We start from the raw sequence: 27,184 nt of genomic DNA, 5'->3' as shown, positions 1-27,184 counted from the left end.
ATCTTAATTCATGGAACATGATTGATTAATTCTTTATTCTATACTACTTAACTTTGTGTGAAACTGAAATATTGTAAACATTGTTATAATTGGTTAACTTTAACAAATAAACCATTGATGATTAAAAGATAGGACAAATTAAATAAAACGTCATTCATTCCCTTTATGTGCATATGTCACGAAATCAATACATTAACGAGGTATGGTGTCTGTATAAAGAGCCTAAAGTATTTACTGATTAAATCCTGGATGTAACAGTCTCATAAACAAAACGCTCTAGGTCGAGCAATAAATTTCTCGGAATCATTATAAGCTGTAATTGAGAAATAAATTATTGCATTCTAAGACAAACGAGAACTAACAGCATGGGCAAATTTGACAATGTTCTGTTAAAGACTTCTCATATTGCAATAGTTTAATGTTGTTTTTTCTATGATAAGGAAATTGTTTGGCATAGTGTGCTATATTATTACGATAATTTTAATGACGAGTGTGTGGTAATTACATAATTTGACAGGTTATCAGGTTTATTTCAAGTTCTTTTATTTTATTTACGACATTACAATTCGGTTTGATTAGAAATGTAATGTCACAAAATATTATTAGAAATATGAATTTACATTCAATAAAGCCATCAGCAACAAAAATTGATCAATGCATATTTGTCTGTCTTTATGTTGCTTATTATCCCCCGCCGAAAAGGCAGCGGGGAATATAGAAATAGTTTCCGTCCGTTTGTCCGTCCTTCCTTCACACATTATTGTCCACAACATATCTCAAAAGTATTTGAGGTATCAACTTGAAACTTCATAGGTAGATAGATCATATTGAGCAGGAGTGCAGTGCACAAGAATGATAACTCTACCCTACATAATTTTTAAGTTATTTCCCTTTGTTATTTTTCAAACTTAATTTTTGTCCAGAGCATAACTCAAAAAGCATTTGAGGTATCAACATGAAACTACAAAGGGGGATAGATCTCACTCAGGAGGTGTGCAGTGCATAAGAGTAATAACTCTACCCTTCATAATTTTTGAGTTATTGCCTTTTGTTATTTTTCATACTTAATTTTAACCCGAGTGGTGCATAACTCAAAAAGTCTTTGAGATGTCAACATGAAACTTCATAAGTGGATAGATCTCATTGAGGAGGAATGATGTGCTAAAAATGATAACTCTACCCTTTAAAAATTTTTGAGTTATTGCCCTTTGTTATTTTTCATACATTTTGTCCGGAGCTTATCTCAAAAAGTATTAGAGGTATCAACTTAAGTTTCATAGGTGGATAGATCTCATTGAGGAGAAGTGCAGCACACAAGAATGATAACCTACCTTGCATTATTTTTCAGTTATTGCCCTTTGTTATTTTCAGCCATCAGTATTCACATAGGTTTTAAATCTGTAATCTCTTCAGCCATCAGTTTTCATTACCAAAATACCTCTTAGAATTTAATTATTCTGCTCTACTTCATATACATTCTTTCCAATGAGCAAACACATTCGGCGGTGGATGGCCATGTAAACATGGCTGTTGTTTTGAATAGTAGAAATGAGATAATTATGATGGTGATAATGCTTATAAAAATATAAATATTGTTAATGACGAAATTCAAAAATGGTGCTGAAAATATGGTCAAAACATTGGTTACCGCATTTTATCACACAGAAAAAAGAAAAAAACACGAATATTAATAATTAAGTCGTGTAAACAAAATCATTTAGAAAATATTCTGTTAAATAAAGCTGAGTTATTTTATGTGTATAAATGAAGTTAATATTTTAACAAATTAGTAGAGAATAGTTTACGAAAACTTTACGAGTCAAACTCAATAGGCTGTTTCAACTTATATGCAATTCAACATATATAAAACACTCCATTCAACATACATTCGTGTATCCTTTTCCATTTTGATGGAATTCCTATGGGTACTAATTGTGCACCCCTGGTCGCCGATTTGTTTTTGTACTGCTATGAAAGAGACTTTATGTTGATCCTCTCTGAAGATAAACAACAAGATGTTATAGTCGCATTTAATAATACTTCCAGAAACCTTGATGATAATTTTAATTTATATAATCCTTATTTTGATCAAATGGTGTCTGACATTTATCCGCATGAACTACAACTTAATAAAACGAACTCTTGAAATTTTAGTACATCATTTTAGATCTTCATATTACTATCAACAACAATTCTATTCACACGAAAATCTGATGATAAAGAGATGGACTTTGACTTTTGTATAGTTAATTATCCACATTTAGATGGAGACGTACCCCATGCAACATCTACGGGTTTATGTTTCTCTCAGTTAATTAGATTCGCTAGAGCTTGTAGCAACGTAAAGGATTTCAACGAGCGGAATATTTTTATTACGCAGCAAGCTTCTAAAACAGGGCTACCGCTTTCATAAAATTTTACAAAATTTCAAAATTCAATAGTGATTTAAAAACTCTTCTTCTGCGACAAGGGATTAGCCAGTCTTGTTTTTATGGCGACGTGATTTCGTAAGAAACTTCGTAAGATTTTGGGTCATGGTAATTTTTCTGCTGTTTTTACTAAAATCATTAAACGTTTTAATTAAAAGGAGTTATGAACCCTACTATTTTAAGACATATTTGCATGTTTAGTGTTTCAAACCCTTTTACAGTTGGACACTACGCTTTCCTCTTTTTGATTACATCTGACGGACCAAGTGGGAGACTCTATGATGGATAGTTCGTAAAGCCCTTTGGGACTGAAAATTGTCTTAATGTTCGTCTTATTTGCCTTGCTTCGTCGGCCCTTGTAGGTGATTTTGTCTTGTTGCTCTGTCTTCCTTTAGGACATTGAGTACTTTTGTTATGGTCATTGGGTTTACTTTTATATGTTTCTACATGATCATTTTTGTGTTTTACTTATTTAACCTTTTTGATAACCATGACAACTGTTAGAATTCCACTTGCGGGATTCATTTATTTACACTGGTCTCGTTTATAGGAACATCGTGGGGCTAAGAGCGAGGTTTGGTGCACCATTAACCGGTTTAAACTCCCCAGCAGTCATAATTATGCTGCTGACCGTTCCAAGGCGGCGCCCCTCTGTGTTCCTGGGATGTATGTCTATGTTGTTTCATACTGTTTTGGTGACACTTTTGTTTGTGTCCCTTGTTGTTTTCTCGTCTACGGTAAGTATCTTCCCCATTACCTCTAGTTTTTATTTATTTGATTAACCCCTTCCCCCGGTCTCCTGTCCCCTTCCCCTTTGTGGTCCTATTATTCAATTATTTATTTGTTTTCTTTGAATTTTTAATCAGTTACAAATTATTTATCATTTAGTGATTAACCTGTCCGTGCTCTGTCTTTGCCCTGTCCTGTTTTTGTTTGGGGTCCGCCTGGGCTCCTTGCCACTGGTTCTTGTTGCTGGGTCTTATGGGGGTTGCGTTCATTGAACGCCGGCTTTCCTAGATTGATCTTGTTTATCATATATTATATTGCATAAGATATGACAAAAATTGATTTATAAATGAGACTGTCTGTCTTCGTTGTCATTAATCGTCAGTCAAATGTGTTCGACAGAAAATATTGATAAGTTAACCAGATTTCTTCGAAAATATATCGTTCTAATATCAAACAGGATGCATATTTCAAATACAGAATAAGTAACAATTACGGAAATCTACGATAGCCTCAGATATAAAGTTTACTGTAAATGATAGATAAATAATAGATAGATGAAAGTTATATAGGGATGTTACGTTCATGATGTGCGTCCTGATCTCATTAATATGCATTTTGTTGCATATAACACTTTCATAGAAATATCAAATAAAAAATGTGATTAGCTTACAAAAATCCTAAAATATAATAGAAAGTGCACAGATCAACAATGGCAGTGCAGCAATTAGACATATAAAGATTATAAAATAATATACAAACAATAAAATTGAAAATCGTATTTTGTGCGAGTTTCATGCCGATTTTCTCTTATAGCGTTTCAACGCTGTGTATTGTTTGGTCGTTATTAACAATTATTTCTAATCAAAATGATTACCTTAAAACTTTCTTCAACTACAACAAAAAAATTATTTAAAAGTAAACATGTCATAAAATAGAACCGTAACCAAAATGGATAACATCAAATTTGTTGAATCAAACACAGGTTTCTAATCAATAAAAGACACAAAAGAAAGATAATATGGAATATCTAAGAATTTATTAAAATTTCATACCCATCGTAAGTATAAACAATCGAGGTAATTATCAAATTGTGTGCAATTTTTTTTTTAAAGTAAGCATAGAAAGGATTTTTGTGATTGTCCGGTGCATTTGGCTTTCCAATTTCAAAAGGTAAAAATTTACATTCACAAATATATTTAAATCATATTAGAAGTTGTTTACACATATAAAATGTGTATTAAGTTGATGTGATACTAAAACAATTCTTTAGAAGTCTATATCATTTTTTTTTGGCATGTAATGCGTACTATTTCAAGACGACACGTGGACGTCCGAGGCCGAGTGGACTTGCCCCTCATCGCCATCGGATCTAAACCTGCCAATGATTTTGGATGCTTTCAAATAAGAGAGGTTCTACTTATGTACCCGTTCTTGCCTGAATTTATGCAAGAAGAAGCACTTGGAGTTTTCCTCCACCAGTAAAGCTGGAAAGTTGCCGCCACATGACCTCTACTGTGCTGGTGCGACGTGAAATCTAACCTAAAGACATCTACACGACTTTATTTTATGATACATGATCATGATTTTATTAAACATACAATATACTATAATCGCGAGATTTAGCTCAATGACATTCGTACTAAATACAATACGATACGATACGAGAGGGCTGAAGATAAAACTGTTTACAAAGAAGGTGCAACATTGCATTCCTAAATTTGATATAAAAAGATGTAAAGTTAAAAAAAAAAGTTAATTAATATATACACATATTCAAACATGCAATTGTCATGTAGCATTGATACAATTACTTAGCTATCATTTTAGGTCAATGATATGCATGGTATATAATAAACATGACTCAATTTCTCAATTATATATTTTCTTATAAAGATATTACTTATATAGGTACAGTACACTAAACCTTTGCTTTGTTGATTTTTGGTAAAAAACTTTTAATCAGCCGTTAATACTTGATTGTTATTCATTGAAAGCTGAAATGAGATGAAAAAGTATCTCGTTTGTATAATAGGAATCAAGACTTTGAAAAATGTATAAAATAATCAACTCTATTATTGTAACGTTTTTATGATTTTTGCCGTTATTTTGTTGTTTTATTTTTCACCGTATTTGTACCTCGTTACTAACCGAGTCAGTGTTTGTCAGAACGAAATTGTATTAAGTCTTATTTATGTGACATGATGAAGAGTGATGTAAAATGAATATTTCATTGTGCCACTGTGCGATTGTGAAAACAACAAATCATGCCCTCACGAAACCTGAAAAACAACCTTCTTCAATGTGATGTGTATAGAATATTAAATGACACATTTGTAAAACCTTACTATAAATGTAAATGTATGTTCATTAATACCCTCGTTAATATTTCAAAGAAGAAATGTATCATTTTATATTATAACATGGAATATATGTTGCCTACTTACGAACATCAAGTATACAACTAATCAAATCTGTATGCTACATTACCTAGAGTATTCCCGTAAGGCTTCCAAATGGACGGTACATTTACAAAAAAGCACTGGGTATACAATTTCCTGACACGAGGTTTCTCTTTTCTTATATCCGTGAACGCTATTCACATACTCACATATCTTAAAGCGCAACCATAATTAATGGTAGATGTGATTATGATTTAAAGATATTTTCATTTATTTTACTATAAAGTTTTGTTTTAAATAAAGACAATTTTACTCGACGTTAAATCATAGTGCAATGAAAATTGTGTTGTGACTTTAACAAAGTTATATCCATATCTGGAGCGTCCGTGGCCGAGTGGTTAAGGTCATTGACTTCAAATCACTTGCCCCTCACCGCTGTGGGTTCGAATCCCGACAGGGACTTTGGATTCTTTCATGTGAGGAAGCTATCCAGCTAGCTTACGGAACGTCGGTGGTTCTACTCAGGTGCCCGTTCGTGCCTGATATAATGCACGGAAGGGCACCTGAGGTCTTCCTCCACCAGTAAAGCTGGAACGTCGCGATATGACCTATACTGTGTCGATGTGACGTAAACCCCAAAACAAAACAAAAACAAAACAAATATCCATATCTCTGTCCAATTTGTTTTATGCTTGCAAAAGTTTCAAATTTTTTAAATACATGTGTATGGTATATTATTGTTTTAGTCATTGATAATTAAATCATACATTGAGTGGAGCATTATAACAAATAGAAAATTTATTACTGGAATTCTTATGATTTTAAGAATGCGTGTACTAGTCTTAACTGGCTCTTGTTTATTTTTCATGGGCAACTTTTCATTGAATTTCCATTGCATTTTTATAATAGAAGAAAATGTAAAGTTTTTAAATGCAATAATTCAGCGCATTAAAAGGACTCCACTGAGGTTTTTGATTACATGACAGGACTGGAAAGATTTTCTCGCGATTTGTGTACAACTTAATGTAGCCCTAAACCATCAACTTGCTTGCGGTTGTTTTTTTTTTCAAGAGAAAATGACCCAACAATGCAACGTTCCGATCTTTCATTATTTTGTGCAGATTTTCCCATTTTAATTGCTTCTCTAGATCTATGTAAACATGTCATATATGCTTTTTGACCTCAATGGAGCTCCTTCTATTTTGAAAACTGTGCCATTAAAAGATGTTACAAATGTGTAATAGAACTTCACATTTCTTTCTTAATCGTGTAAATTTTCAAAAATGCTAAGCCTCTTGCAATTAATATAAACTTTACATAATATACAATCAAAACTGTAAAATATACCATAAATCGAGAATGAACCCTAAAACGTTTTACGACTGAACCATCATTATTGCGGTTTCCTAAAAAAACCAACATTCAGAGCTTATTTTGCCTCCCACACTATGATTGATAGAAGTGATCCGGCGGTGACGTTCATCAATTACACGCTGTATCTAAGGAATTACTGAAGACAATAATAATTCCTCTTTCTATATTGTTTCTCGTATTTTATTGAATTTTATTGACTCCTAGAAGATCATAGAATGAAGGGAAATACAACAAAAACAAAATGATAAAAGCAGTGTCAATTAGAATTGCCTTTCTAATCAGGCCAACGCATGACCCAAATAAAAAAAATGAAAAAAATAGAAAATTGAAATACTGCATTTACTAAAAAAATTATTTTAGATAGATATAGTGTTTCTCATCTTAATCCAATTCAGATTTGATTATTAGAATTTTAAAGTTATCTTTTTGTATTACAATTATTGCTAATAAGCTTCGTTTGTTGCATGAAAAAAAAATGAAATTGTCCAAAAAATTTTGTTATGGCATTTGCTTGTCATCGCTGAAAAATAAGTAAATACAATATGATGCATTTCTGTAATGCGCCCGTAACTTGTTTCATTCATGCAAATCTTATCTACAGATATGTATACTTCGAAAATCCATTAGTGGCGTAAATGTCTAGCTTTTACAAACAATCAGTATTGTCATCTAAAATATACGCAAACAAATTCTAATATCCTTGTGATATGTCTATGTATGTCTATGAATTCTAAATATCTGCCTGGTCTGTTAATTCATTGAATATAAAGGAATCAAATTCGTTTGTAAAAATACGATGACAAATATACTCATCTCAAAGGATTTGCTTTGTTGGTCGTGTATTAAATAATAAGAATTTAAACGTATTTTATGAATAGAAACACAAACCATCAACTATTTCCAATTGTTAACATAAGTTCTGTCTTCATACATTAAACATCTGGTACTTTTTTGCGTATTGTGTCTAGCTTCAGTTTAGAGATTTACCGCATTTTTTTCAAATTTCTAAAAATAAAATTCAGTACACATGCAAATCCTTATGGTAACATTCGTACAATTTATGTTGATAAACACCGGCTTTTTTTGTGATAGTAAAGCTGTTGGTTTAGCTGTGCTTCAAAAAAAAGAGAGAGAAAAAGCGATATTCTTAAAACGCATTTAATGGCAAATTTGAAAATTTTGCAAGCTCGGTCAATAACAGGCACAAACGAACCGAGCCTGCAACTTCTTTTACTCGTATTTTGCCGTTTTGAAATATTCTATAGTGCCTGTTCTTTGAAATAAAATTTGTGAAGTTCTGACGTATGGCGTTATTCGAGCTTGGCGAGATTTTTTATGAATACATTTAAAAAAAAACCATTTAATCTACGAGTACATAAGTTCAAATGATAAAGCGGAAATATCGCGGATGCAACGAAAATAACAAAATTATTTGACAGTTGCTGATTGAGTCTGATCATGAAGGCTAATGTAAAAGTGAGATCTATCACATTCCCGGCACCGACTGAAGCGGTATTCAATCTTGAACTCTATGCTGGAATCAATGATTCCAAAAGACAATAAAATAAAACAAAACTGAAGTTCGTCATTCAAAAAAGCTGTTTGATTCTACAATCTAATCCCATTTTTCAGATCTTGAACTCTATGCTGGAATCAATGATTCCAAAAGACAATAAAATAAAACAAAACTGAAGTTCGTCATTCAAAAAAGCTGTTTGATTCTACAATCTATTCCCATTTTTCAGAGTCACTCTACTCATTCAAAAGAGCTACCTAACCCAACCGCTACGTTAGTCTTTTATGTAAGCAATGGTACAGATTGATGTATGAGTACACGGGGGATGAACCACATATTGATCACATAGATCTCAAAATTGAGCAAAAATTCACATATATTTTTATCGATTTATGCTCAATTTTGAGGAGATCCACATGAGGTCCACCCCTCCGCCTACCCCCCCCCCCCCCCCCCCCACTCCTGCCCCCTTGGAATATAGTCGTCTAATAGATATAACAACTGCTGTCCGAAAGTCATATAGTTACTGTATGGCTTATTTATTATTCTTACTTAGTAATGCTTAGATTAACATCAATTACTATGTGTAAATATAATTATAGATAATATCTATAACACTTAAAAACTCACAAGATAACATTTTTTCCTTCAGATACGTGCATACCTTCTGCAGTGTGATCAAGCCGATAGCGTGAAGAACATGTTAATACTAGGAAATATCTTACGTCCAGACTTCAAATAGGAGAGTTGTGCTATGAAAGAGTCTTGTGATTAAAATAAAAGTGCATTTATGGAAAAGATATAAAAGAACCTTATTCGAAAATGGGATCGTTTATACATGTTCTGTTATTTCTGAGTGAAGTCTGGATTTATACACTGGCTACAGGTTTGTGAGTTTCTTTTTTTTAATTATGTAATTAAACTATAAATTTAAATCACAGATTACTGTTGTTTGAAAGCAAATTATTCTTTCCTTATTCCTCCAGCATCACAATGTCATAAAACGATTACGGTAAACTTTTTTCTTTCTTAAGAGCTTTTTTTCTGGTGTGTAGAAAATAATTTTTATATCATATGATTCTAACCTGTTTTCAACTACATGTGTTCGAATTCCAACTCAACTTTACCTTAAGCTGAGTGTGTAATTTGAAAATCAAAATATACATACTACAGATCTATACTATAATTTTCATTATTGCAAGGTTTGGTCGTCATGTCTGTTTTTGTTTTTTCTCTCTCTTTTTATTAAAACATATATTTTGTTAGAAAGCGTTGTTTTTGGAAAGTTATATTGTTTTTATTAAATAATATGTGTTTTACAGTCTATGAAATTTTATTTTCTTCGTTGCATTATTAAATCGATGTGGTAATGTTTCACATAATTGTGTTTTGTTATTGTCCAGTATCATTCCACCAGATTCTAAACAACAAGATTAGTTCTGTAATATATTCGTAATCGCCAAGATAACCTGCATGTTTTTTCTTTGCAATTTATGAAATGCAATGTAATTACTATATTGTCTTTTATCTACTTACATTTTCTTCTTTTTATTACATTAAGATTGCTCAAATGTTGTTTTTTTATTTTCGGGAGATAATTTTTAAAACAATAGCTATATAAAACCATTAACGATGTATAAATGTCACTTACTTTTTTGACAAGTGGTTTGAACAGTAAATAGAGAAGTAGGTTCTTCACTATGTAACCCTTATAATCTAATAAAAATGTTGTTTATTAGGTAGAAATATATAGGTGTTTACAGATGTAACTTCTTAGAACATAAAAAAACAACTATGTACAACGATTTCTTTTTCATATGATATCATATGATAAAACATAACTTTAATGTTTACATTTCAAAATTACACTTCATTCCAAAATTATGTAATTTCCGTGTCCTTAATTGAATCAATCATTGAACAAATAATGAAAAGATAACTGATAATTTTGTTTACTCAATCTGTTAAATGTACTTTAAAGAAATTGGTGTATTTCAATAAAGACAGGCTGTAAAAATAGAAATGGACATTAAAAACATCGGTTTTTGGAGTAATAAAATAATGACTGTACGGAAAATTAACTATTTTAATGATTGCAAGTTAGAAATATTTTCGGATGCAATTTATAAAGTGGTAGAGGCTCATCTCAATCCGTCAGCAACAACTTAAGTCATGGTTCGTTTAGTTTAAGTTAAAATACATATGTAACTGTTTTATTTGTTTTATATGACGAAATAATGAATGGTATCTTTGTTCATAGTGAAATTGTATGAAAAGCTCAATTTAAAGTAGAAGAGTTCTTGTTTGATCTTGCAGGTGCTACTGCACCCATGCAGTCATGCGCTCATCCCGTTTATCATCTTTCAATGAACATAAATATTATCTTCGAGAAAATCAGTATTGTACTTGCAGGTGTTTTTCAGCGCATTTTGATGTGGTTCAAGTGGTCAAAAGCATGACTTTTAAATTTCTGTCTGGAAGCATAGACAATCCGGAACATCTATAAAAATTTGTATAATTGATCAATTAGATTAGTAGTTTGTTAAATGTCTGTTACATACGTCGGTGTAAATCTGTAACATTGTTATGATTTGCGTTGACCAGAACAAATAGAACATTGATAATTATCGGATAAAGTAAATAAAACGTTTTTCGTTATTCTATCTTCTCTTTTTGTGCATATGTCACATAATCAATACATTAACGGCGGTAGTGTCTGTATAAACTGTCCAGAGTATTTACTGATTAAATCCTGGATGTAACAGCCTCATTAACAAAACGCTCTAGGTCGAGCAATAAATGTCTCGGAATCATTATCAGTTGAAATTGAGAAATTAAGTTATCGAATCATAAGACGTAAGAGAGCACGTTTGACAACGACATGTTGTAGACTTATCATATTGCAATAGTTAATTGTTGAGTTTTCTATGATAAGACTTTTGTTTGACATTATGTGCTGCATTTTAACAACCATTCTGATAACGAGTGTATGGATATTACATAACGTGACAGGTAGTCGGTTTTATTTCATTTCATTTCATACGATAGTTTACTTTTTGTTAACGGCAATATGTCAATTATGAATGCATTATTTTTTAGTTTTGAATAAAAGGATAAGCTCTGAGCAAAATTTTAGAAACGTTTATCTGATGACATACGGGTAGTGGTAATTCTAAATAAAAGTGATTTCTGAACATATTTTATTGATTTTTTTTTTTACCTTTAACTTAAAAGATTTACCACTACAGGAGTTGTTATTTAACATATGAAATGTATATTATGCTTAGATTAATGTAGAAACCATTCACTTGAAGCGTGATTTGTCAGATATGAAAAACATTTCATTTAATCTTGATTTGATGTATTAACAGTATTTTTTAAGGATCGATATTCAACTAGAAACTATTTAGAGCTAGCTTTATCAACTACTCGTTTTCAAAGGGAACATATGCATTGTAAACTTACCTTTACCTTCCCTATCATTTCATCTGTGTATCACGCAAATAAATCGCAAGAAAACGTCACCAAATTATTATTGATTTTATCAAATACGGTTCGTTATTGGTCAAAAAATAAATAAATGATCTTTATGTATTACCTATGCCTTCGTAAAACATTTAATTGGAGCGTTTGTTAAGACTTTGTCAGTGTTATTATATACGCATTTTAAACATATGATTTGTGTTGTTTAAGGTGTTTTGCAACAGTTTTATTCTAGATCATGGTTAGGATTACTTTAATTGCCTGGTTCATTTGGATTCTTCATATATCAACAGGTAGTTTTTATAAACATTTACACAAATATGTCAAATTTAATGTGATAACATATAAAAATGTGCAAAAGATTTGGCAGAAAAGTTAAAAAGTCTGTAGTTTATTGAAATGCCTATTTAACTAAAAAAAATAAGAATAATGTCTGACATAGTAAGGGCAACATTTCGTTTCGTATGTTTGTTATCATAAGTTATTACTTTACTTACAAAAATATTAATTCAGACTGAAAATACAGCTTGATGAATTCTCCATGCATTCTGTCAATACAACAGTTTGCTTCCTATGCCATATAGATTCAGTATATGTAAAGGTAACATTAGCTTTACTGGCATTTAGAAAAGAACATTTATCTTCAAATATACCATGTTAGAATGAGGATATTTTATGGCTTTGATATGGTTGATTTTATCTATTGGCTTGATTATTTGATACGTGTAAGATTGTTTCTTTCTTCCACCAAGTAAACATGTAAAAAAAATTGTTTCTTTCTCATGAAAGATCTTTTCTTTCTTCTACCATGAAAACATGTATGATTGTTTCTTATTTCCACCAAATAAACATGCAAGATTGTTTCTTTCTTTCATCATGTAAACATTTAAGATTGTTTCTTTCTTCCACTAAACGTTTCTTTCTTCAACTAAATAAACATGTAAGATATTGTTTCCCTTTATGCCCGTCGTACCTATTATATTGTTGTTGTTTTTTTTCTTCTGTTACATGTATTAACATGCTTTTCATGTTTTAATATTAAAGATATTTTATGTTAAAAAGAAACAGATACATCGTTTAAATCCTTAAAGTATGATCATTTGGAGATGCCTTTTGAAGTCCTTAAGTTGTACTTAAAGAATGCACTTATATCAAGGGTATATTTTTTTGCAAAATGTTAGCGTTATAACAAACAAGTATCGAATACATTATATATTTGTACTACAGTTTTTTTTTATCATCAAAGGAAACTAGATCCGTTCAAGCCAATTAAACATGGTATCATTAGATCTGTGGTATCGTCAAATCTATCAGTTTCAACAATACCCAATAGTGAATACAATTGCATTAACATTTTTAAAGTATTAAATTATCAATTAACTTATCATATAATGTCATACATAATGTCATACATGCACGCAAGTAAGATCAACGAATATTTACAATAAAAGTACATTGGTATTTTGAAAAAAAATGTTAAATTTCAAAATAAATTTATGACAGATTGAACGGAAATACAAACTGTTACATTTGAAACCTTGAATAATGCTTATGAATGAATTACGTTATATAGTCGATTCAGTATAAACTTTTAATGAGACACTTGAAGGACTTTAAATCTGGTTCGTTGTATAAAACGGTCCTTTTTTCATGATATGAGGATTTTGTTAAATAGAATAACCATGGCAATAATTAATGGCCTATAAATGTACGTAAAATGTTTTTTTTTTGGGTAACACTCAAATTTCTCAAAATGAAAAAAGATGTAATATTACAAATTTTAATTTTGATTTAATTTCTATAAAATATTATTAACAGAAACTTATCTTTTTTTTGAACATTACAAGTCATTATTAAACATTTTTAATAAACGCCATTGTTTTAAAGCAATAATCAAAATAATCACATTAATGTCAATTCAGTCCATTTTCTTTTACAATTTAAAACGTAATATTGCATTGATAAAAACAAGGCCTTAAGTACAGTATCATTTTTTGATGACTCAAGGATCAAGAACCATGTGCTAAATGTTAAAAGTGTTGAGACGAAGTCATTCCAAATTGATAGTGTCTAGTGGCATATGCCCAGTTATTAAAGAAGCAATTTACGTTCCGTCGCCTGGCCTTTGATGTTTGAAACTTAAATATAAAATACAAAATAAACAGGAACATTTTATGTCATAAATGACATTACTGGATGTGCGTTTATCCTGGTGGGACATATGTTATCATTGGGGTAAACATTATTCAACTGACCGACTTGCAAGGTCACAGAGATTTTTAGATACTTATGAATAATTGATAAGGTTGTTAAAAAATCAAAAATAATTATTTTAGCAGAAACTCTTATATTTTGATCGTATTTTCTATTCTCAATACGAGAAATTTATTACACACTCTAAACATACATTGTACTTCTGTTCAAGGACATTTAAAACATGCACGCAGTCGCTTGAAAGCAAGAAAACACCAAGTCATCATTGTCCTTCTAAGCTTCGATTATTTCAATAGTGTGCCCGCATTCGGTAAAATTTTATTTTTATTTCAATGTTTATCATTAATTCATATTCATTAAATATGATAAAATAGAAGGTATCTGTGTTAAACATTATATTCTTATTTAATCACGTTTTTTTGTTGTTTGTTTTGTTTGTTTTTTTGTTGTTGTTTTTTTTCTCAATAACTTACAACCAAGTGAATCAATGTTAACACCGTATCAACCTTCATCCATCGATAAATTGGTCTACAGTGAATACAAGAAAATAAGTTTTAACATTCTATAATTTACAAGAAATGGCAACACTCACTGTAACAGTGTATAAAGATATTGAGAAATACTAATCTAGTCATTTATATTCATGGAAACTTTGATAAATGTGTTCCTCTTTAACACTGGTCAGATTTGTTTAATAAACCCATTTCAAAGATACACACATGTTGTTAGAATGGCTATTAGATAGCAGAACAGTAATAGATACCCTAAATAAACCAGAATCATTGATATGCTCAACAAGATTTGTTCTTTCAAGCGCAAGATAAACTTGCAACACATAGTGAACTTATGTCAAGTTAATATATTTTTTCCATTGATGATAAATAGGCCTACTAATAAAATAGAGCTTAGGTAATATCACAATTTATTCCGTTTGATTTTTTTGCTGCGATTAAACACGTAAAAGATGTGTTGATATGTCGATTTTCTTTGAACTTTTTAATATAAACAAGTCGTAGTGCTAACGTTTAACTTTTTGTAAAATGTGGACACTGATATGGTTTTCAGTCATTAATTGACAAATATACTACTTCCATTAAAATGGAATTTCAGGGTTTTTTTATAAAATTACATGAAAATTCATTGAAATGACTATTATATTTCAATAGCCAACCTAAGTTTAATGATTAGCTGACGTAAAAGAAGAAATTCCCAGAATGCTGCTGATTAAAATATTTTGGAATGTGTTTTAAAAGTATGTAGCTAAACACAAATACTTCAACAAGGATTCATAAGAAATATATAATCAAAAGTTACGTAACCGCTAACCCGGAAGAAATTAATTTCATTTATTTTAAAGGTTCGTTCCATATCTCAAGTGAATGACACATGGATGCATAATATACTATGAAATTTCCAATAGAAAAAAAACTAATTAACTAGACTTTTTCAAGCAATGTTTTACTCAAAAGACGTCAGGTATGTCATAAATAGTTAAAAGCTTCTTTATACTCGTTTCTTGCCATTTAAACTGCGCCTGTAAAAAGTTTCTTTTAGAAGGTTTAGAAAATGGACGTTTTTAAGGGTTTTTAATATATTGAAATTATTCTCATTTATGACAGACAGATGGATTGATCAGACAGCTAAAGTTTAACATGCAAGCAATAAATATCTTCAGAATGCGGCTGGATTTTATTTGCAAGCAATCATACACATACACATGTTTCTGTATTTGTAGAATGGATGTAAACATTTTTCTTAATATACCAATCATATGCCCAGACTGTTATAACACTTGTAATGGTCAATATTGTCCTCTGGATAGAAACCCATTTGATGTCTAAGCATGTTTACAAATAAGTCCGGAATTCTCTCATCGCTAATTTCAGCGAAGGAAAGTGTTTTATTCTGGTAAACTTCATCAAAATGTCAATACTTGACTTTTTGAACACTAACTACATTCCGACATGAAACAGACATTGTTGCATATGTACCATGGTATAGAAGTATCTCATATGAACTAACAATACTCCGCTTCCTTCAGATAATATTTATAGTTATTGAACTGAATCCAGTAGAAGTTTTATCTATAATGTTAGACATACTTTTTCACTTTATGCAACCTTAGAGTATCGAGTTGTTATATTCTTGTAATCATTGAGTAGTGTCATAATCATTTCAATTCTTTAATTCGGATTTATCAGATATATGTTAGGCGAACTATACAATATATGTTACATTTTTGCATTTTCATTCATAAGCAGACTCAATGTTATCACTCGTTTCAAATTTAACCAATTAAAAAAACGTTATATGAGATAAAATAATTTAAATGTTAGTACATGTTTTTCCACCAATTTGATTTTTCTTTATATATCGAAATCTTTAGTGGAATGGAATTGAATAGCGGAGTGCTTGAGTAAGGTTTCGGTTACATGAGAAGATACTAAAAGTGTTTTTATTTTTTATTGATCTGAATATCTCTTTGACATTATAGCTTAATAATATACCGTAACTGTATGTATGTTCAAGATTTTATATAAGACAGGTTTCGGAAGATTTGAACTCTCCAATTATTTCTTAATATATACTACTAATTAGTTTAACCTACTTGTATTACACTATAACGATTATAGTTGAGCCGTCGATCGGTTTGTCGTACTTCTGTTACTTCAGTTACATTAGCATTACAGATTTTATAGTGAATGTAATTTGTTGCTTTTACTTGAAAATGTTATTTCTTGTGTTCATGGAAAAGGGAATTGTACTATTATTGCTTGTAGATATCTTGTGGATCTTACAGTTTACACCAGGTACAAATATGTATAAATATATTAAGATAATTGCATACGGAACATAACACGCATAAAACGCATGATATATTCCCATATTTATAAAAAAAAAATATCAGATATTGACATTACATTAATACATGGTTGAAATTTTTTTTAATTACTGCATTTTGAAATAAAAACGTAAAATGAAATATTCTGACTTTATCTAGTACAGAGGTACTGTATTAAAACTTTCGCAATAACATATTAAGTTTCGTGTATTTTAGACATTTGGATTTTTTTTAACTATTTACATTTTTAAAAAAGCCTTGGCATAATTGAAACCAATTATAAATCTTGATTTTTATTATATTGAATTACCGTGCTCTTAGTGCGGTTAATATGTATTGCGACTTTTACAGAAAGATATAAGTTATTATAACAATAATCAATAGCTATACTAATCAGATAATATTATGAATAAACAAAAGCAATGATTTTTATGCCCCCACAGAGTGGGAGCATATAGCGTTGCATTTGTCCGTCCGAGTGTCCGTCCGTACGTCTGTCTGTCCGTCCGTCCGTACGTCCCGAAATTTTGTGAACGCAACTCCTCTTAAACCGGATGGCAGATTCTGCTTAAACTTCCAGGGATGAACAACCTTAATGTGTAGATGGTAGTAAAGGAAGGAATTTTTGCTGCGACCAAATTTAACAGAATCATGGCCCTTTGTTGGTTTTTTCACTATATACTATGTAGAAATTTTGTGAACGCAACTCCTCTTAAACCGGAATGGCAGATTTTGCTTAAACTTTCAGGGATGAACAACCTCAAATGTGTAGATGGTAGTAAAAAGGAAGGAATTTTTTGCTGCGACCAAAAATTTAAAACAGAATTATGGCCGCTTTGTTGATTTTTTCAAACTATATACTATGTAGAAATTTTGTGAACGCAACTCCTCTTAAACCGGATGGCAGATTTTGCTTAAACTTTCAGGGATGAACAACCTTAATGTGCAGATGGTAAAGTTAAGGGAGGAATTTTTTTGCTGCGACCAAATTTTAACATGAATTATGGGGCCCTTTTGTTGATTTTTTCACTATATACTATGTAGAAATTTGTTGTGAACGCAACCTCTTCTTAAAACCGGATGGCAGATTTTGCTTAAACTTCAGGGATGAACAACCTTAATGTGCCAGATGGTAGTTAAGGGAGGAATTTTTGCTGCGACCAAATTTAACAGAATTATGGCCCTTTGTTGATTTTTCACTATATACTATGCAGAAATTTTGTGAACGCAACTCCTCTTAAACCGGATGGCAGATTTTGCTTAAACTTCCAGGGATGAACAACCTTAATGTGTATATGGTAGTAAAGGAAGGAATTTTTGCTGCGACAAAATTTAACAGAATTATGGCCCTTTGTTGATTTTTTCACTATATACTATGTAGAAATTTTGTGAACGCAACTCCTTTTTAACCGGATGGCAGATTTTGCTTAAACTTCCAGGGATGAACAACCTTAATGTGTAGATGGTAGTAAAGGAAGGAATTTTTGCTGCGACCAAATTTAACAGAATTACGGCCCTTTGTTGATTTTTAGTTTTCAACTTGTGGCACATGTAGTCCAAAAAATATTTGACCTAGAGTCATAAGATTGACAGAGCAATGGCGTGTGGGGGCATCCGTGTCCTATGGACACATTTCTAGTTTTATTTTTATTTTTGGAACCTCGTTTAAAGCCTGTTTATTTATACTTTCTTTACATAATACATTCATTTACATTTTACAATTATTTATTTAACATAACATGCAAAAAGAACATAACATAGTATTCAGAATTTGACCTTTGTTGTTGTATTTGTAGATATTGTTTTTATTTTTATAGAAGATTTAAAAGCAGCTACTTTGATATGATATTAATTTGACTGAATATATATATCATTGATTGCGTTATATTTAAGGTTGTGGTGATGAGATGCAGCAATATTGTTTGTCGAGGTTCCATGACGTGCCCGAGGAGGACATGACGCAAGAACAAAGGTTGTTGTACCGATTGATGAAGTCATATGACAGAGCGTCTCGTCCAGTGTTTGACGCAAAACAACCCGTGCTTATAAAGTTAGGTATCAGCCTAACTCAAGTTCTTGATGTGGTTAGTAGTAACTTAAGTTAGTATATTTTAGTGTGAGAATGCTATCAAGTTATAACGGAAAGTCAATGGTTTTAATTAGATGCTCGTTTGTGCCTGAAATCAAGAGGGGCAATGATGCCTTCCTCCACCAGTAAAGCTTAAAAGTTGCCTTATGCCCTTTGGCAGTGTTGGTACCACGTACTACCCAACCAAAAATACTATTAAAGCTAAACAAATTATTAAAATATTAAGCATAAAATATAATAAAACAAAACCGGTGAGTAATTCATTAAAATTTCCAATTCATGGACTCATTGTGTGTATCCTCGCATTAGAGTTTAAGTGAGCATATAAAATGATGGGTTTAACTGTAATTCAATATAAATTTAAATAATCATTATGTACACTCCGGTTGTTTATTAAAAACAAAGACAATTTTAATTGTTAAAAAACTATGGTTATTATGAAACTTGATAAAATTTATTTAACCTATCTTGTATAAAATTAAACAAATATAATAAAAAACACTGTTAGCTGAACGTACAAACAAAATTTATAAATTTGGTATTTTCAGGATGAGAAAAATCAAGTTCTTACGACAAATGTTTGGCTAGACCAGGTAAAATAGAATTTTAAAATAAGTATTAATTTTTGGCATTTAGTTTGTGTTGCGCATATTTACATTTCATTTATAAGGAACAACCATGAGCTGTGTAAGAACATTTACGGTTGTATATAAGAAGTAAAACTATACTTGTTGGTAATACTTTCAGATTTGATTATTCAGATACCAGAACATTGTTCCCTATGAGTCGCTTAAGTTATTCCAACACGAAATGTTTATATTATTTTATCTTTCACCAGTCTGAAGAAACGCAAATAAGCGTTCACAAACAATCACTCATAATATTATGTTACATATACCTTAAAGTACAAATTGCTAGTACACAGTGGGACACCGTTTGAACGGTATTATATATTACATGTAATATAATACCGAGGATGCGTAAAACGTGGAATGTGTACTTTAAAAATACAACAGTTACATGTTTATCAAGTTTTAAGATTGTTTTACAGGAATGGTATGATGAAAGGCTGGTATGGACAAACGTGTCAGAGTTTGCTGACATCAACATACTGCGCATACCATGTGATCTCATATGGCTGCCAGATATAATACTGTACAATAGGTAAGTGTATCACTTATAGTGATAATAATAATAATGATGATGATAATAATGCATAATGCAAAAAGAACAAAAATATCAACAAGAGGAAAAAGAAGATGATCCTTTTCATGTTTTACCGTTATACTCTGTTTAAGATTATCAGATTTTTATGTTTCGTATAGTTTCTCTTTTATACACTGTTGTCAATTTTTCCTGAAGTATCAATGTTCTTAATATGTTTTTTTTTCTATCATTTTTTTACATCTTAATATTTTCCCCAGTAACAACTCCGACTTACAATGTATTATGTTTTTTAACTAACAGGGTAAAAAGCGAAACAGTATTTGATGTCTGTACATGGCGTCATAGAATTATTGACATTATAGTAATCATTAGATATTGGTACTTTTAGAAGTTATTAGCAATATATAAGTCAGCTATATTTATACTAACGCCATCAGGATAGACTCTGGAACAGCGAAAATATTGATATTCTTTATGTTTTTTAAAGAAAGTTTTATAGTTTTTATAAATTCCATCAAATAAAAGATAAAAATTTTGCGATATATGATACATGTATGAGAAGTACATTATATATATATATATATAGTGTAATTTCCACACATATACCAGTATTTATAACAATCTGGGCATGTACCAAGCATTGTCGTTAAAGTTGATGGTGCTATGTGTGAACCGCTTGAAAACATTGAGTAGAAAAATTTTATCACACATTTGAGGGTGTTCTTTTTTCAATTTTAAAAACATCCGATTTTTTTGTATAACATACATGATATCAACAGTTTGATCAAAGTTATGTCTCAAAAATACACGATCTAAAAATGTGTAAAGAATAACCACCCTTTCAGATTATATAGCTTCTTTTATCATGAGAGAATTCTCTAATAAATAGAAAAAGTCGGATGACTTTGCGAAAAAAAATTGTGTAAACTTGTAAACCGTCTATACGTGTAAGTGTAAAGCTTTTTTAATATAATTGTTGAATTGTTGTTGAGTTCGGAACAAGGATTATTTTTTGTCTGCTTCTCTTATTTTATCTGCATCAGTAACATGCAAGGTGAACTCTTGGGATTCTTTCTGTTTCTAGGTAAACAGCTTTCTGGAGAACCATACATTTCTTTTATTGTTAATCCAGTTTCTTTTGTTAGACATTACAATTTCCGCAATCGATTGTTGAATGCATTGTTCACCATCGCCCTCTTTTAATAACAATTGTCATCCAAAGAATTTTTTTCATCATTTAAAGTAAACATTTGACACATAATTCAAGGAAAATATTTGTAAATATGTAATGAAAAATATTCCCTGAAAGGTTGTACATGTAGAACAAATAAAGATTATCCTAGCTCTTGAAGAAAGAAAAGAAGCAGGGTAATCAAAAGATTGTTTACGTGCATTTTTCTAAATAGACTATCATATTTTCTGAATCACTCTGTGTGTTATATTAATTTGTCTAATTTTTACCCCAAATGTTCAGCTGAGACCAACTATTCTGAGATAACATTGTTGATATTGGCAAAATAACTTTTGATAAGCATGCTGTATCCGGTCATCTGGGGTATTCGTAAAGTCGGCAATTAAAGAGAATATACTCGTTTTTGATTTATCTGATATACCACATGCTTACTCGTATCTCAGAAATGAGCATGAGTCTCGCTGTTGCATATATTAATTGGGAATAAGGTTTAAGATCATTATCAGTTTTAATAGCTACCTCGTTTGATCAGCTTTTGGCGGAAGGCATACGTTAGCTTATAAGAGCTGACCCATGTAAAATATAATGTTCTTGATTTCTTATTTGCGTATGATGTACATCAGTCTAAATAATTGTTCAAACAAATGCCAGTACTTTTGTAAATTACAATTTCGAGCGTATTTTCTGTTTCAGCGTCGACAATCACAACAAAGGTTATATGAAAAGTCTAGCAATGGTGCAGAAAACTGGTCATGTCTTTTGGCCACCAATCGTGCGCATGCGCAGCTCATGTAAAATGGATATCACATTTTTTCCATTTGATGATCAAATTTGTAAAATGAAGCTTGGATCCTGGGCGTATGATGGATTTCAGGTCCGTATATTTGCAATTTACAGTCATACTTTAAAAAACTTTCGATCTTTAAATAGGCAGGCTATGTACATGATGTACAGACTCAATCAAACCGAGTCTGCAATTTTCGTGTAATTTTGTTGTGAGTAATGCTTCCGAGGAATCACACTTATTTTGTGTTTCAAGATGAAGTTAGATCTTGAGACTGGCTTAAATCACTTGTTTATTTATTTGACACCATGTTATACTTACCAATACTGTATTAATATCCATGAGTAAGAGCTTTAATGGAATGTTTTTTATTCATTTTCTAGGTTGATGTCAGTAACCGAAGTCTTGAGATAGATTTAACAAATTTCGTTGACAATGGTGAATGGACACTGATAAATACCAAAGTTCAACGAAACGTCATTTATTACCCATGTTGCCCGGAACCATTTCCTGACGTGACGTTTTACGTTCAGTTACGCCGACGTGTGCTGTACTATTTCCTGAACGTTATCATACCCTGTATGTTATTATCATCATTGACATTAACGGGCTTTCTTTTGCCACCAGACAGTGGTGAAAAAATTACACTTGGACTTACAGTGCTTCTAGCTTTTTCTGTGTTTATGCTACTCATAGCCGAAAATATGCCACCTACATCCGAATACATTCCTTTAATAGGTAAGATATCTGATCATACATTTAGTTATGCAAGGTGAAACGTGTGATTATGATAAAAAAAATCAACTGAGTGGCTGATAAATATACTACAATTTTAAAAAGTAAACGAAAAATTGAAGTTTAATTCAAACTGCTTAATACTTTTCCTATATTATAAACTTTGCCTGCAACATTTTCAATTTTGCCGTGTTGGGCTTTCTTTAGGGATGCCTATTTTCTCTATTTGCTAAGTGTTCGAAAACGGTTAAATCTTTGTTTCCATACAACAGAATGATGACATTTTTTTCTTATTCTTATATAACGTATTCTCTATTTTCAGGAATATATCTGACTATTATTATGGCTATGAGTGCATTGTCGGTTGTTTTTTCTGTATTTGTTCTTAATTTTCACCACAAACGGAGTGGATCAGTTCCTCCAGCACCTTGGATAAAAGCTATTGCACACTGTGCGTCAATCCTGACGTGCACAACGTTAACGTTTAATAGTGACGTATCTATAGGTACCAAATTTCAGAGAAATACACAAAGAGAGCACAATGTTGCGGAATACAATTTGATTAATGTTAATCAAGAAGAAGAAACCGAGACCTGTGATCATTTAATGGACATCCACACGAACACACAGTGTTCGGAGAATCACAGGGGCGTAAAAAATTCAAATAATAATACAAATGGAAGATCACACTTGCCAATAGTAGAAAACATCTTGGCAGATTATGTAAACAAAGTGTTATCTGGATATGACAGATTGAGAGAGGATAATCAAGTGATGAGTAACTGGAAAGAAATAGCTAGAGTGTTTGATAGGGTACTGTTTGTCTTGTTTGCCTTGATTACCGCCAGTTCAACTGTAGTTCTACTTGTTATTTGTCCTATGACTAAAGAGATTACTATCGAAGACTTTATGAACGAGAATTGAAATCAAGGATTATCATTTACAAAGAGAGATTTTTTTATTTCACTCATTTTGGTATTATTATTTATAAAAAAATATTTTGTTTGATTGAAACAATTGATATAAATAGTGTAAGGTGTTCGATGATTCAAACTTAGTTATCAATTGAAATTGAATCAAAGGGACGCACTTTCATAATGTTGAATTTTCAATATGTTTTATATTTTGTTGTACATTTCGTGATCTATTTTGGTAATGATATGAACTTGATGTTTTGAATGGCTAAAGCTTTAATAACTGTGTTCGTGTTGTTGTTTTTGTTTGTTTGTTTTTTTGTTGTTTTTTTTTGTTTTTTAGAAGAAGAAAAATTCAAAAAATGTGTCTATTCAATATGTTTTTGCCTTTCTATGAGAAGTTTAAGAAAGTCAAATGCATAAAAACAATATTATAATTTTTTAAATACCGGTAAAGTTATTAGATATTAATAAGATTATGATTTGTATTTTATTCGATTTTTTACCTTAACAATCGACTTTACAGCGTTTGAATAAACATATCAAACATTTTTACATTGTCTTGATTTGTCGATTACTTTAGGTAACCATATGCTGCTGCTCATAGAATGACACTCATAGGTCACATGATCAACGTCGTTTGATGTCTCTTGATTTTCCATATTTAAATGTTGAATATTCTGCTAAACGTCGTTTGATGTCTCTTCATTTTCCATATTTAGATGTTTAATATTCTGCTAAAACTGGTTCTAGGAGCATGGACGGTCGTCTCAGCACATCTCTACGGTTCATGAATAGGCTCAAGCATACAGAGCCTTAAAATTCTGATTTTTGACATGTATTCTTTCGATATTCCATATTTTTCTATTTTGAGAAACGTTCTATGCTCCTTTGCATTTGATAAGAAATGCAATATTCTTGTTTATTTTCTTTGCACTTATATAACATGACATTTTGTTTAACTTGAATTGCGTTTCCTGCTTTATGAGGATAAGATTGAATTATTCATTTGTACTTGGATTCTACTACTTTATTGTTTAACATTTCATAGTAAATATTTGTATACCTCATATTTAGTAATTAAATCATAACATGACCAAGAAGTGATTGGTATCAAAGTTTTGAAGCCAACCTTTTAAAGGAGACATGGTCAGTGAAGTATTGAAACTTTCTGGGTTAAAATTCAGTTATTTTGTAAAATAAATGAAAAATGTAGTTATTTTCATGAAACACGTGGTCACTTTTGTTGTTTTGATAACTGCCTGAAATGTTCAAATGCATTTTTTTACAACTTTTCTGTAACTGTTTTCAAAATTAGCTTAGGCTCATTGATGTGAATGGAATAATATAGGAAATAAATTCCCTTAATTTCTTATTCATTTTTATTTGCCTTTATTCTTTTAAACCACAAAATGTAGACAAACCCATATACGTATATTAAATAAATACTTACAAAATAATGTGATTCTGGTCAAGGAAAGGATTAATTTACGTTCCGAAGAAGATTGAGTATCTCTTCAACATTTGCTGTCTACTTGTGAGTTACGTCCCTGTCATTCGTTTTCAAGGCACTTATACAAGGGATTCCCCCTTTTTAACATAAATCGGTAAAATCCACTTTTACCCTGTAAGAAAACGCAATGTTGTAAATGAAATTTGCTATTTAACAAATCCGAACTTTAAGTATTGTCAATAAATTTGTATATTTGTTTATAACATTAATAATTTTATAACTAAAATACTCTAAATGAGCAATAACGCGAAATCGAAATATCTTTAGTCTTCTGAGTCGGCATTATGTGGTTGTTAATTAGCAAGTGTCTGAAGTTACTATGTGAATTACCAATTATTTTTATTTTGAAATTGCCTTATTCGAAACGTCTTGTAAAAGGATCGCCAATCGTTTTAACATTCCTTTGTAGTACAACTTTTTCTTAAACACATGCACGGAATGATTGTACACGAAATTATCTTGCATCAGTTAAACTTGAACTCGTCTCAACAACACAGTTCCTGCTACTTGAATTCTTTCCAGGTAAACTAAAATAACAAGGGATCTTTCCGGATTGTGGGATATGGCTTGGGGACGCTGCGTTCCGTGAATGCATTTCTTCCTTGTTGGTTTTGATTCTCTTATATTTTTTACACATTATACCCGTCTATAGCTATAAAGTTGTCAACTTGCATTTCTCTGTGAACGACACTTTGGTTCTGGATATAATTGATATAAGCAGCAAGTCATAAACAAGAAAAACATATTTGGCACGTTTCACTGGTTACACATAAAGTTACCATTATGCTGATTAATTCTTAAACTCCCTTATTCCGACATCAAGTGTTTCGGAACAAAGGTTAAGAAACGTTTTTAACATACGTTTGTAGAAATATAATTTCTGTTGCACATGCTATTTTGCAAGGATATATTCACCTTCCAATCATGGAAATAACGAGACTTTTGCGTGAGATCCGTTTTTTATGGAAGGATATCTGGTAGCTGCACAACTATAGAATATCCGTAAATTCGAAATATTCCTTTGACTGGCAACCTGAGACGCATTGATTTGTGAATAAACTCTATTATTGTCTAGAACTAGAATCTGTTATTTAAGTTTTTGTCTGATTCATTTCCAAGGCAAAATAGTGACGATTGTTTGAAAGCAATGCTGAAAATGTAACGTTTCGATGACAATTATATTAGATGAATGACTTTTTTCATAAACATAAGCTTGACCTTCTATAAATCCATTGTCACTTTCTGATAATGTCCAACGCATTTATTAAAATAATGTACGCCGACTGGAACAACCATTAGAGAGACGAAAAGATGGTACCTTATAAACATAATAAATATATATCATATACAAATTACAATAAACGAAATTTCATCAACTAACTGTCGGGATTTTGCTATATATTAAATTATTAATTGTTCCGTCACCTATTGTTCATTTTAAAGTGTTCATGTTGATAAGTGAGAAAGTTTGTGCGGCTGCAACAATAAATACTTATCAGGTATGAATCTCATGGGATAATAATGGGATAATGAGCACATTTTCAAAGTATTTCAATCATTTTGATATTCGTATGAAATATTTCTGGAAAACAAAATGTTCTAAAATGATTAAATATGACCATTTATATGATATTAAATAATAATATTTTGTTCTAGAACACTTTATTATCTGCTATATATTGATATGTAATATAGGAGCATGTATCTAACGCCAACACCATCCATATGTTTATTCATGTAAGACAACATTATCAACATTATTATTAATGGCAATACAGATTTTCCATCATTAACCAATTCACTA

The 27,184-nt window shown here is 31.0% G+C and overlaps 1 protein-coding gene across 4 annotated transcripts; it reads left to right on the top strand.

Moving 5' to 3' along the window:
* The first annotated feature begins 9,102 nt into the window (after positions 1–9,102).
* Positions 9,103–23,982, top strand: LOC132738211 (neuronal acetylcholine receptor subunit alpha-10-like). 4 transcript variants are annotated; one of them, XM_060725678.1, is made up of 7 exons: positions 9,103–9,333; positions 18,880–19,070; positions 19,624–19,668; positions 20,127–20,239; positions 22,128–22,308; positions 22,602–22,956; positions 23,276–23,982. In XM_060725678.1, the coding sequence occupies exons 1-7, from the start codon at positions 9,270–9,272 to the stop codon at positions 23,875–23,877; spliced, it is 1,551 nt and encodes a 516-aa protein (XP_060581661.1). In that variant the 5' UTR covers positions 9,103–9,269; the 3' UTR covers positions 23,878–23,982. The 4 variants fall into 4 exon arrangements, with proteins under 4 accessions (XP_060581661.1, XP_060581658.1, XP_060581662.1 ...); XM_060725675.1 differs by lacking the exon at positions 9,103–9,333 and adding an exon at positions 11,155–11,459; XM_060725679.1 differs by lacking the exon at positions 9,103–9,333 and adding an exon at positions 12,026–12,223.
* Positions 23,983–27,184: the final 3,202 nt, after the last annotated feature.

The sequence above is a fragment of the Ruditapes philippinarum genome, unplaced genomic scaffold, assembly GCF_026571515.1.
Source record: "Ruditapes philippinarum isolate M1 unplaced genomic scaffold, ASM2657151v2 ctg1905_1_1_1_1, whole genome shotgun sequence".
Taxonomy (NCBI): domain Eukaryota; kingdom Metazoa; phylum Mollusca; class Bivalvia; order Venerida; family Veneridae; genus Ruditapes; species Ruditapes philippinarum.
Note: the sequence above shows the minus strand (reverse complement) of the source record. Positions and strands in the feature narration are given on the sequence as shown.